The following is a 13,408-nucleotide window of genomic DNA, read 5'->3' as shown; positions in this document are numbered from 1 at the left end:
TAGATGTTTCTTTCGCACACTTCAGCATCCTTGTGTGCGAAATGTCGTCGGGTTTGAGAGAGGAACATTTTCAAATATGTTTAAAAAAAAGAAAGCTGAAGGTTGCTCAACCGTTACACCGCAATCCCGTTCGACACATTGGGGGGAAAAAATTGAAGTCGTGGTAACGGCAAAGACGCGAGATCTTCGGTGAAAATGATGTATCCCCTCTTAGGGGAATTACATACCTAGAAAGGGGAGGATGTGTGAGTGAGTGTCCGTGTGTGGTTACACGGCACTTTGATGAAATCACAGGCGCTTTCCGAAGAGCGATAGATACGGAGAAGACGGGAGCTTTGAGGGAGCAGTCTGCAGACAACACCACAGGAGCAGTAAGCTGACAGGTCAGTCTATCGGTGCCATCATCGCGGCGGAGCAGGATGATCTCTCTCCTCATTTAATCTGAAAGCACCCCCCTCTTCATGGTGTTTTGATAAAAATCTGTCCCAATCCATTATTATCCAGTCTGACAGAGGTCAGTATGTTTGTAAAAAAATTGTTTGTCGATGCCTATTACCTTCTATGTTTAGGGGTGATTAAATCAGATTTAGTTGATGTTTATTCTGCAGTGCTCTGCTGATCGAGGACCAAAATGGATGTTTTTATGAAAGGATTGTCCAAAGCGAAGGAAGGAGTGGCTGCCGCGGCTGAGAAAACCAAGCAGGGAGTAGCGGAGGCAGCAGAGAAAACTAAAGAGGGGGTTCTTTACGTCGGTATGTACAGACTGGGAACTGTCAATTTTAACCCAGCCGGTGTGTTTAGTAAGGTAATATCTTCACAACGAAACCTTCCTTTCGACAGTAACTGATAAGTGACTTCTATAGTTGGCATATGTATGATATACTAAAGCGTGTTTAATTAATACTCCAAATTCAAACTAATAGGAGCAGTTGCAAAAAAAAACATTTATATTTATTCTCGAGAGAATATTGTATTCTTCCAAAGCTGCTCTCGTTATTTGCTGCAGTCTGATTCAGTCTCAAAGGTCTTATTTCCGCTGAGCAGATGGACCTGCCATATGGCACTCTCTATAACCCTGCAAAGTATATCCTTTTTCCAAGGATATATCCTGTGTACATCCATGTATATATTTCTATGTATACATCCAACGCATTCACTTCAGTGTCACTGCCTATAAAGCTAACAATATCATGGAGGCATGCAGCAATAAATATTAGCAAATAAAATAATCTGAGAAAACAATGATGGTTCCACAAAAACTCATAAAAGTAATGATATTTATATTCAATCTTCTCTCAGGGTCCAAAACCAAAGAAGGTGTTTCAAGCGTCGTTTCAGGTAAATTCAACAGAATTTTGATGAATTTTATCAATTTCATAAAAGAGTTAAAATGTATAACAATCCAGAAGTTAAATTTTTGAACCAACATCAAAAGCATAATGCTTCCTTCCTCAACATCAAGGACTGTAGTTTGGCTTTAGTTCTACCTTAGGTAGGTTGTTAATGTTGATAATGTGATTAATCTATCAATGTGACCATGGAGTAATGTCAACAATTTTTATAATTCAACAGAGCATGTGTGAAAATAATCTCTTGCCAGCAGCATGGCTTAGTTACAATGTACCTCTAGCTGAATAACTTGTTCTCCTGTACATTGTTAACAATGATTATTGTGTTGCAAACAGTGAAGTTAAATGCATGACTGAATTTCACTGCAATCAGGCAAAGCATTCCACTAAAAGGTTGTCTTCCAAATAAATGCGTTGGTGATTTAGTTTTTGCAAAAAGTGAAATTATTAACAAATAGAAGCATGATACACTCGTGTGATTTTTGACATATGATATCTTAATATATTCATGAAGTATTATCTTATCCACTACCTTTTAAAATAAGTTAAAGTCTTGACTTTATAAAGAATATGAAGTAATATAGCTAGTTTCAATTGACTTTTGTTGAAACAACACAGCAGTTTATAGACTCATTTTCAGGACCAATTTGAATTTGACTAATATCATAGAAACATAGAAAACCTACAACATAATACAGGCCCTTCAGCCCAAAAAGTTGTGCCGAACATGTCTCTACCTTAGAAATTACTAGGCTTACCTATAGCCCTCTATTTTTTTAAGCTCCATGTACTTGCCCAAAAGTCTCTTAAAAGACCATATCATATCTGCCTCCACCACTGTTGCTGGCAGCCCATTCCACACACTCACCACTCTCTAAGTAAAACACTTACCCCTGATATCTCCTCTGTACCTACTCCCCAGCACCGTAAACCTGTGTTCTCTTGTGGCAACCATTTCAACCCTGGAAAAAAGCTTCTGACTATCCATATGATCAATGCCTCTCATCATTTTATACATCTCTATCAGGTCACCTTTCATCCTCCATCACTCCAAGGAGAAAAGGCCAAGTTCACTCAACCTATTTTCATAAAGCATGCTCCCCAATCCAGGCAATATCCTTGTAAATCTCCTCTGCACCCTTTCTACAGTTTCCACGTCCTTCCTGTAGTGAGGTGACCAGAACTGAGCACAGTACTCCAAGTGGGGTCTGATCAGGGTCCTATATACCTGCAACATTACCTCTCAGCTCTTAAGTTCAATACCATGATTGATGAAGGCCAATACACCATATGCCTTCTTAACCACAGAGTCAACCTGCGCAGCTGCTTTGAATGTCCTATGGACTCAGACCCCAAGATCCCCTTGATCATCCACACTACCAAGAGTCTTACCATTAATACCATATTCTGCCATCATATTTGACATACCAAAATGAACCACTTCACACTTATCTGGGTTGAACTCCATCTGCCACTTCTCAGCCCAGTTTTGCATCCTATTAATGTCCCGCTGTAACCTCAGACAGCCCTCCACACTATCCACAACATCTTCAACCTTTGTGTCATCAGCAAAGCTTACTAACCCATCCCTCTACTTCCTCATCCAGGTCATTTATAAAAGTCACAAAGAGTAAGGGTCCCAGAACAGATTCCTGAGGTACTCCACTGGTGGCCAACTGACTGATAGACCAGACTGATGAAAAATCAATTAAATTTAGATTGTACTTATATTGTACGTATCATTCTGTGTTCAAATTATTGTAGAAATAAGAGATATGAACAATATATTCTCAGTGTTTCCTCAACCAGATCAGGATGTATAAATCAAATTACATGTATAATTATGTGGAAGATGGAATAGTTACATTTGTTGAGCACATGCTGAATGAAAGATAAAATTAGGGATACCAGTTCAAGATTTGGAATGTTTCCAGTACACTTCATTGCTAATTTATGATTTTGAGATGCCTACACAATGTCAGGAGACCATAGTTAAAAACATGTTTCATATTCACAAGTATCGAGCCCTTTAACTGCCCAGGTTTTTGTTTCTACCACTCTAATGCAGTACTAGATTAGATTAGACTCTTCAACTTTTCTTTTACAAAGTGCTTAACATAAAGGTATAGCTGCAAACTAAAATGACTATACAAGTTTAACAGCATGCTATTAATGAGGGAAAAGATTCCAAATTGCTAATTTCTTTATTTTATTTCTCAGCTGAACATTTTGAATGGTGTATAAATCTTTGGGAGTTAAATTAGATGGCACTGGAAAATGAGACCTAGGATCCAAATAGAATTTTTACTGCCTGCTCATTATTATGGTTTCTGCAGTAGACAAAGCTAATTATATTTTTGAATGTCTTTGTATTTCATCATGTCTCTTGGTGCTGTGTTTGAAATGCACAAAATAGAGTTGATATAAGCCTAATTTGTACTTTTTAAAGACAAAATAAATTATGGTTGGTATTATTGGTGGTAGTCATTCCAGTGATCTTCACAGTATATACCAGCATGTGCGTAGCTAGAATAAGCACTCACATTTTCAGATGTAGTAACAAGTTTTTGGTAGATGAGGAAGAGATGGCGACTGATCCTCTAACCATAGTGGACCTATATTCCTTCAAAGCAAATGATAGAGCAGCAGTGGTAAAATTGTAGTGTTGGCCAGAAAGAATGACAATCTTCAAATCAGTGAATTCAAATGAATGAAGGACAGTGGAAATAGTCTTTGTTCTTGCCATGTGCTTGGGGGATGGAGGCTGCCATTTTGTGAAGACACTCGATTCTCCATTTTGTGAGCTTGACATGCTGGACTTGATTAGTTTTTTAAAGAGGACACAAAGACTCCTCAGGTAATCTGCTGGAGTGCATTTCTGCATTTCCAAATAAGGAGTTGTTTGTGAGGTGTTCTTTGGTTGGCTGTAACATGCAGACTTGTGAATGCCTGAGGTGATTCAAGCTCATTGCTGACTGAGAACAAAGAGCCATGAGTCAGCAACTGTCCTTTGGTGGGGAGAGGACAATAGATGGATGCTGCTTTGGACCAGAGCCAATGACCAGGTGCTAAAGGCCAGACACATGACCTGCGGCCAATGACATGGGAATGCGACATTTGAATTGATAAGCAATGGATATAAAAGTGGATGCTTTGTGTGCACCGGTGGCGGTAACTTTGAAGAATAACCATCGCAGACACTAGCGAGAAGAACCCTGTGTGAACACGTGGAGAGTGAGTCGGGACCACGAGGAACAAGGAGCGCCTGGCCAGCGTAAATTCCTCTGCCTGGGTAATACCTTTGCTATTCTTTGACTATCCAGGAGAGTCAGGGGTACTTAGCAGTTGTGCGCACAAGGTATTTAATGTATGAATTCACGTATTTGTTAGTTTGAACAATAAAGGTAATTGTCAGTAAATACCAATCTCTCTGTGCCTCACTAGAATCATTGGAAGAGGTAGAAGCGGTATCTCTCTCTCTCCTCTCCTTTCCAACAGTTGTATTGGGTTATGTGGGTAGAGCAGCTCCAAGCACATGAATGTGGTGAGACAAAATATGCAATGATCACACAAGCATTGTCAAGATCATTGAACAAATCTTCAAATGCCATATCTCCCCAAAGAAACCACTAGCCTTGCTCAATGCACATGGCCTTATCATTCACTACCAATAATCTCTATCATCTAGGGGCCTAAATTTCATTTGGTACATCATTTCCTCATGTGCTGCACCACTTTCCAAGCATTATTTGCAAATCTCACAACTTTTTAGACTGCTAGGAATTCTCCCAGGACAGACACATAATCTAAACAACATATATTAACATATTTCCCTCTTTTATTTAAGAGAAAGCACCTTTCAATGAGCAGAAGCAAAAACTAGACAGAACCTGCTACCTAGAGGAGAGAATCCAAATCATAATTAGAGCTGTCAATAAAATGTCCATAGCTAAAACTGACACTGACACATTGATGATTATACCTAATCCTTCCCGCTGTTCGCTACTTGATGATTTCAAACTCTCCGATGATTAACAAGTGGTGCACCCAGCAACTTCATCTCAGTACTGCCCGTTCGGTTAGCCAGGAAGTCAAACCAGGGCAATCATTGACTCATACCAAGACAGGAAAATGAGTGCACTCCAACATTAGACCTAAAACTTGTCAGTAGTTCAGATACAAACTCTTCATAGAATTACCATAGAGATTAGCTTAGGAGTAGACAACTTCATATAGTGAGTCACTGTACATAAATAGCCTACGGAGAGTGTATTTTGTAAAATAAAAAAGGTTTCAATTCTTTATTAGGCATGGCCATACACAGGTAAAAACAGTGGGCAAACAATCTTCTGAAGCAAGCTCATGAGTTTCCGTAATGAAATGCTTGATGCATTGCTAAGCTTGATCAAAAGTATGTATGTGATATCTTTGAGCTGCAGCGAGTCCAGTGATAACCTTGTAAAGGGCTTTGTATTGAGATTGGGGCCCTTCTTTCCTCTTGTGAAAGTGACAGAAACCCCACTTCAAAGCTAGCACACCCAATCACTATGTATGGCTGGATGACTGGTATTTCAGTTACCCATTAAACAGAAGCAGAAGTCATCCATTACAAGACCACAAGACATAGGAGCAGAATTGGGCACTTCAATTCATTGAGTCTGCTCTGCCATTCCATTGTGGCAGAGTTCTTAACCCTTTCAACCCCACTCTCCTGCCTTTTCTCCATAACCCTAGACATCTGGACTAATCGAGAACCTATCAACGGCCGCTTTAAATATAGTCAATGATTTAGTCTCTACAGCCATCTGCAGCAACAAATTCCATAGACTCACTACCCTCTAGGTAATGAAATTACTCCTCATCTCCCTTATAAGTGGCTGTCCCTCTGTTCTGAGGCTTGCCCTCCAGTCTTGGACTTCCCCACTATAGGAAACAATATTTCTGGATCCATTCTATCTAGGCCTTTCAATAGTTGATAGGTTTCAATGAGATTCTCCCCTCATTCTTCTAAACACCATCAAATGCGCTACATACATTAACCCTTTCTTTCCTGGAATCATTCTCATGAACATCTCTGGACCTTCTCCAATGCAAGCACATTTTCTTAGATAAGGGGCCCAAAACTGCTCACAGTACTCCAGGTATGGTCTGACCAATGCTTTATAAAGCAATACATCTTTGCTCTTACACTCTAGTCCTTTCCAAATGAATGCTAATATTTCATTTGCTTTCCTTACCGTCAACTCAACCTGCAAGTTATCCTTTAGAGAACCCTGCACAAGGACTCCCAAGTCCTTTGGCATCTGTTATTTTTTAGTTTTTCCCCATTTAGAAAATCGTCCATGCCTTTATCCCTTTTACCAAAGTGCACTACCATACACTTCCATACAGTGTTTTCTATCTACCACTTCTTTGCCCATTCCCTCATTCTAAGTCCTTCTGCAGACTCCCTGATTCCTCAGCACAACCTGCATCTCCACCCATCTTCGTATTGTCCGCAAACTTCACTACAAAGTTATCAATTCCAAACTCCAAATCATTGACATATTATCTGAATTTTGTAGTAGAAATTCAGATATCAACCATGCAAGCTCAGACTGTTCTCATGTCAGGTTTTCTTGCAACCATGCAAGCTCAAACTGGTACCATCATGGCCCTAGATGCAAGTGTTTAAAAGATTTTGTAGAATTCGCAGCACTTCTACTGTCTGTTCCTGAGATTTGCTGAGACTTGCCTTGGGAAGTTGACAGTGAGTCTATGGAGCATAAATCTGTTGGTCCCTGCAGAATAGCAGTATACATGATTTCACTGCTGTCTTCTCTAATGACTGCTGTTTCTCATCTACCAGCCAGTTTGGGTACTACTGTTTGTGATGAGAGGTGCAATCTCTCACTGAGCCTACTGGACATTCTCCCTACTGAAAGTCCGCAGTCTTCCCGGCTGCAGTCTGCAGACATGCCGTAGCCATTGGTAGAACACGAGGTCAAGGGAAGATGCACAGGGCACGAACTCAGACAAATTGCACAGTGATTAATTAAAGTTTGTATACAGTAGATTTGTTTCTGGATGGATGTCTAAATATAGTTTGAAGAGTTGATAGCATTGGCTTTTATTCTGTCAGTGTTCTCAAGCAAGCATTGCTGTTGAGCAACAAAGAAAACACAAGATGAAAACTGAATGCATGGTATAATCCGTTGTTCTCTGATTGCTCAGCTGGAATGAACTCCTATATATTGCCTTTTTTTTCCTTCCTGTGTCTTTTTCTTCTCTTCCCATTTTAGTTCTAATCCTGTGATTGTTGGGAAAAGTTGAGCTTATCTGATTGCCCAGCATTGTGCAAACTGATTAGGAGACCTACAAAATGCAGAGTATGGATGACTCCTGCTCTGTTTAAAGGGAAGCTGAAATATTATCATCCAACCGCGTATTGTTTTTGGGTGTACTAGCTATTTGGTATATCACAAGGCTTCTTCATGATGGTTCAGTGAGCACTAGCATCATTTGAGGATGCCAGCAGTCTGTTTGATTAGTTAGCAGCTGGTTGGTTCTTGTTAAGGCACTTGTTGCTCTTAGCATTGATTTCATTCTGGACAATGAAAAGATATCCATTGTTGTGACTGGCATAGTGGCTGAAAGATAAAGGTGCAACAGTAAAATCTGGCAATTGTAATGTTATATTTTTTATTTAGAGATACAGCACACTGAGCCACACCACCCAGCAACCCTTTGACTTAACCTTAGCCTAACCACTGGATAATTTACAATGACTAATTAACCTACTAAGTGGCATGTCTTTGGACTGTGGGAGGAAAGCAGAGCTCCTGGAGGAAACCCATGGTCTTTGCAGAGGATGCCATAATTGAACTTTGAACTCCAGTGCTCCAAACTGTAATAGCATCATGCTAGCTGTTATTCTACCATGGCTATGTGTTGTATATAGTGACAGACGGGTTGCACTCTCCAGGAGTTGAAGCTTTTATGGTTAAGGATTATATCTGAATCTCTGACTTGGCTCCTTCAGGAAGTTCATGGTCTTCGGGAAGTTCATGCTGTGCATTGCTTTTTGACAAAGGAAGAAGTCAATTGTTATGCAGCACAAGCTAACTGTGACCCCTGTGATACCACAGTGTTTATCTAACAGTGAAATGTAGCTGATGTTTCTTGTTCTAGCTTGGAAGCAGCCTCAGCAATCTTTTAAAAAAGTTCAGACCTTAACAGCTTCTTCAACAGTGTCCGGCCCTAAATGTTACTGTTCTCAAACCACAGCAGAACCTTGAGCATGATGACTATCTTGTTGTGATATCCTTACCAACTCATAATGCTTTTGAAAATTTTGAAGGATGCAACCTGATCAGTTTCAACTGTTAATGATATTGAATTGCTCATGATACTCCTTTGTTAAAACTCTTCAAATAATAAATTTATTTTAGAATTGTTTCAGACACAAAAATCATTAAGAGGTATGAGAGATATTGGGAATGAAGTTACAAGTTAGATGATCAGTCATGATCTTTTTGTGTGGTGAAGCTGAATGGCCTTTTCTGCTCTTACTTTCTATGTTTCTATGTTTTATAACCCTTTCTTACAGGCTATCACATAAGTTGGGCTTTAGTTCTTTCTGCTTTCTCAAACAAAATCAATATTGCATAACCAGCTAAGGACAGGCAGTCCATTTAAAAATTTCCAGCATCTATGAATAAAAATTACATTTCTATTCCAAAATGATTTTTTCTTGAAATAAAACATCGATAAATGGACATAAACATTTAAAAGATCCTAAAAAGATAAACAGTTTAAGCAGTAAATTTCAAATTGATTAAAACAGTGTCATTTAGGAACTGAAATAAGATATGTTTTTTTTAAATATGTATTAAAGCAATCTTGCTTGCTTTATAGTGGCTGAGAAGACAAAGGAGCAGGCCTCTTTGGTGGGTGGTGCAGTTATCACAGGAGTCTCAGCTGTGGCTCAGAAGACAGTGGATGGAGCTGGAAACATTGCTGCAGCCACAGGTCTAGTGAAAAGGGATGATTTCCCATCGGAAATAAAGGTCAGCCTTCATCAAGCATGTACACCCAACCCTCTACAGCTGCAATTACACATCAAAACCATTCATTATAGCTTTACATATGCTAAAAATAATAATGATGAACACCCAGCTTCCAATGATTACACTACATATAAAACTGAAAATCTGTTATTTGGATGATAATAATATCCATAAGTCGTTTTTAAACCTTTCGGAGTTTGAAATAAATGCTTGCTAATGATTTCCATATAACGGAAGTTAACATAAAAATTATTCGGGATATATGGCATGCATTTTTAAGCCACTGTACAACCATCTAATGTTCAAAAATGTATTGATGTGTTCACATAGTTGGTCAGCAGCTTTGTGTATGCACAGCTAAGCATTTGTAGTGGAACACAGAGCAGAAAGATCATGACTTTAACAGCCTGCATTAATGATTTGACATTAACCGTGCTATCTTTGAGCTATACACTCCATCCAATCAACTTCCTTAATCTATTTATAATGCTTTCCCATTCTTGTTTTAAGTAACAGAGTTGCCAATATACCCTTTAGCCTGTATTTACTAACTGCTGCAGCTTAGAAGACAGTGAAATAGTTGTATCCATTCACAATAAGGGCAAGTTGAGCTCATATGGCAGCAGTCCCACGCTTTCAAAGCGCAACTTAAATCTGTTATCTTTACCATCTGTGCTTTGAGCAGAACTAATCATGGCCTAGCCTTCAGCAGATGAAAACACATCCCATTCGTGTCTCTGCCCTAAATGTTATGGACCTGATGTCTCATCACATTCAGAGCCTCCTTTATTTTTGTTTTGAAGTATATCATGTCTCTAACCAGTGTCACTTTATCCTCACTGATTTCTTCCTCCTTCTTATAATTGGGGAAGTTCAGTACTTGAGCCTCTGAAGCGCAAAATGGAGAAGAGGTATTTGATATTTAAGGTAAGTAAGATGTACAGATGTACCTATGTCAACTTCAGCTTTCTGAATCAGAAGAAGTTGTGAGAATAAGGAGAAGTAAGGCAAGGAGAATTGGGTCTGTTGATATCCCATGCAATATCATGTACTATCCTTGTGAATAGCTGCTAATGTCCGCAGGTTATGAATAGCAATTTGATGAGTATGTGAAGTGAGCTGTAGGATGTGACATGAAGTATGGCGCTGATACCGATGGTTAGCAAATCGGTGATGAATGGCACATAGAGTAGCAGTTTGAGCTGCTACCTCAGCGCTCCAGTGGCCTGTCCTCTGCTGCTGTCTGTGTGGAGACTGGACATTCTTCTTTGCACATTCTCGCTGTGACTTCATGGATTTCCTTGAATGTTCTGGTTTCTTCCCATATCCTGTGCTACATGGTTGCTGTAAAATATCTTTAGAAGGCATAATTGTATGTCTATGCTTGCATTGTGTGTGTGGGGGGGTGGGGGAGGGGGGAATGCTCCCTTAACATAGCATTCATTACAACAATAACTATTTATTAATTACAATAATATTGTTATCTATCAGAATTCAGGATCATAAATTATCAGGAAAATGTATATTTTATACATTGTAGCGCCTCATTTCCTAGCGTATCCGAACCGACTCACAATTAGATAGCCTACGGGGGTTTGCGAGCACAGGGCTTTGGAGCCTCTTCGCCATGGGGGGCTGGTTGACAGAGGCTTAAAAGTGAGGCTGAAGTTTTCGAATAAAGTTTTTCCTTCGACTGCAGTTACCGACTCCGTGTCGTAATTTTAGCGCTGCTTGTAGCACACCGCTACAATTGGTGACCCCGACGGTCCAAACGATTTTTGGACCAGAAATGACCGACGCCGCCTCTGTTCATGCGGTTTTGTTGAAACTGCCGGGTTTCTGGACACAGCGCCCGGACCTATGGTTCCAGCAAGCCGAAGCCCAATTCCACGTTCGCCAGATCACCTCAGAAGACACCCGCTACTACTACGTGGTGGGCTCCCTCGACCAGGACACAGCTGCCCAGGTCGCGGAGTTCGTACAGTCGCCCCCGGCAGACGGCAAGTACACGGAATTCAAAGCCCTGCTCCTCAGGACTTTCGGACTCTCACGGCGCGAGCGGGCTGCCCGTTTACTGCACCTGGATGGCTTGGGCGACAGACCTCCATCGGCTTTAATGAATGAGATGTTGTCTCTGGCCGAGGGACACACAGGCCTCATGTTTGAGCAGGCATTCCTGGAGCAGCTGCCCGAGGACATACGCCTGCTGCTGTCCGACGCGGATTTCAGTGACCCCCCGGAAGGTGGCAGCCCGGGCGGACTTGCTGTGGAACGCCAAAAAGGTGAGCGGGGCGTCCATCGCACAGATCTCCCAGCCACGCTCCCGGCAGCAAATCAGTCCAGGCCCGGCCGCAGAGCCCACTAACCCCCGGCCCAATGACCACTGGTGCTTCTACCACCAGCGGTGGGGCGCAGAAGCCCGCCGTTGCCGCCCGCCCTGCAAGTTCCCGGGAAACGCCAGGGCCAGCCGCCGCTGATGGCTACGGCGGCTGGCCATCGGGATAGCCTCCTGTATGTGTGGGATAGAAGGTCGGGACGCCGGTTTTTGGTCGATACTGGGGCTGAGATCAGCGTTTTACCTCCGACGAGTTATGACACCCGCAGCAGGGCACCGGGTCCCCCCCTGAGGGCCGTGAATGGCAGCACAGTAAGGACCTATGGCACCCGTCAGGTGCAGCTACTGTTCGGCCCCAGCCAGTTCACGTGGGACTTCACACTGGCCGCCGTAGCCCAACCGCTTCTGGGTGCGGATTTTTTGCGAGCTCACAGCCTGCTGGTTGACCTGCCCAGGAAGAGACTGGTACACGCCGAGACCTTTCAGACATTCTCCCTGGGCGCGGCCCAGTTGCCAGCCCCTCACCTCGGCTCCATCACGCTGTCCGACAATGATTTCACCAGGGTCCTGGCGGAGTTCCCATCGGTTCTGGCACCGCAGTTCACAGCAGCCATGCCCAGGCACGGCGTACAGCACCACATCCCGACACAGGGACCACCCCTCCATGCCCGTGCTCGGCGGCTTCCCCCGGACAAGCTCCGACTGGCGAAGGAGGAGTTCCAGAGAATGGAGGAATTGGGGATCATCCGGCGGTCCGACAGCCCCTGGGCTTCCCCCCTGCACATGGTGCCCAAAGCGACGGGGGGCTGGAGACCGTGCGGCGACTACCGCAGGCTGAACGAGGCTACCACACCGGACCGCTACCCTGTGCCGCACATTCAGGACTTTGCGGCAAACCTGCACGGCGCCCGGATCTTCTCCAAGGTCGACCTTGTCCGAGGGTACCATCAAATCCCGATGCATCCTGACGACGTCCCCAAAACGGCTCTCATCACCCCGTTTGGCCTCTTCGAGTTCCTCCGCATGCCGTTCGGCCTGAAGAATGCCGCACAGACGTTCCAGCGGTTAATGGACGCGGTGGGACGGGACCTGGACTTCGCGTTCATCTATTTGGATGACATCCTCATAGCCAGCGGCAGTCGTCAGGAGCATCTGTCCCACCTCCGTCAACTCTGCGCCCGACTGAGTGAGTACGGTCTTACAATCAACCCTGCCAAATGCCAGTTCGGACTTGATACCATTGACTTCCTGGGCCACAGGATTACTAAAGACGGGGCAACCCCTCTGCCCGCTAAGGTAGATGCTGTCCGCCACTTCCCCCGACCCACCACGATCAAAGGCCTTCAGGAATTCGTAGGTATGGTCAATTTCTACCGCCGCTTCCTCCCTTCAGCTGCCCGGATCATGCGCCCCCTGTTCGCCCTGATGTCGGGTCCGAGCAAGAACATTACCTGGGACGAGGAGTCCGCCGCCGCTTTCGTTCAAACGAAGGAAGCTTTGGCTGACGCCGCAATGCTAGTACATCCCAGAATGGACACCCCTACCGCCCTCACAGTGGACGCATCAAACACGGCAGTCGGTGGGGTGCTGGAGCAGCTCATCGCAGGTCGCTGGCAACCCCTGGCGTTTTTCAGCAAACACCTGCGGCCACCCGAGCTCAAGTACAGTGCTTTTGA

At 43.2% G+C, this 13,408-nt stretch overlaps 1 protein-coding gene across 1 annotated transcript in view; it reads left to right on the top strand.

The window, feature by feature from the left end:
• Nucleotides 1-631: 631 nt before the first annotated feature.
• The window catches only part of sncb (synuclein, beta), a 31,139-nt gene continuing 18,362 nt past the window's right edge, over nt 632-13,408 (top strand). The window contains exons 1-3 of the mRNA XM_059989908.1: nt 632-752; nt 1,300-1,338; nt 9,246-9,397. Coding sequence (XP_059845891.1) covers nt 632-752; nt 1,300-1,338; nt 9,246-9,397 — 312 coding nt within the window. The remainder of the gene's footprint in view (nt 753-1,299; nt 1,339-9,245; nt 9,398-13,408) is intronic.

Source organism: Hypanus sabinus, chromosome 15, assembly GCF_030144855.1.
Source record: "Hypanus sabinus isolate sHypSab1 chromosome 15, sHypSab1.hap1, whole genome shotgun sequence".
NCBI classification, from domain to species: domain Eukaryota; kingdom Metazoa; phylum Chordata; class Chondrichthyes; order Myliobatiformes; family Dasyatidae; genus Hypanus; species Hypanus sabinus.
Note: the sequence above shows the minus strand (reverse complement) of the source record. Positions and strands in the feature narration are given on the sequence as shown.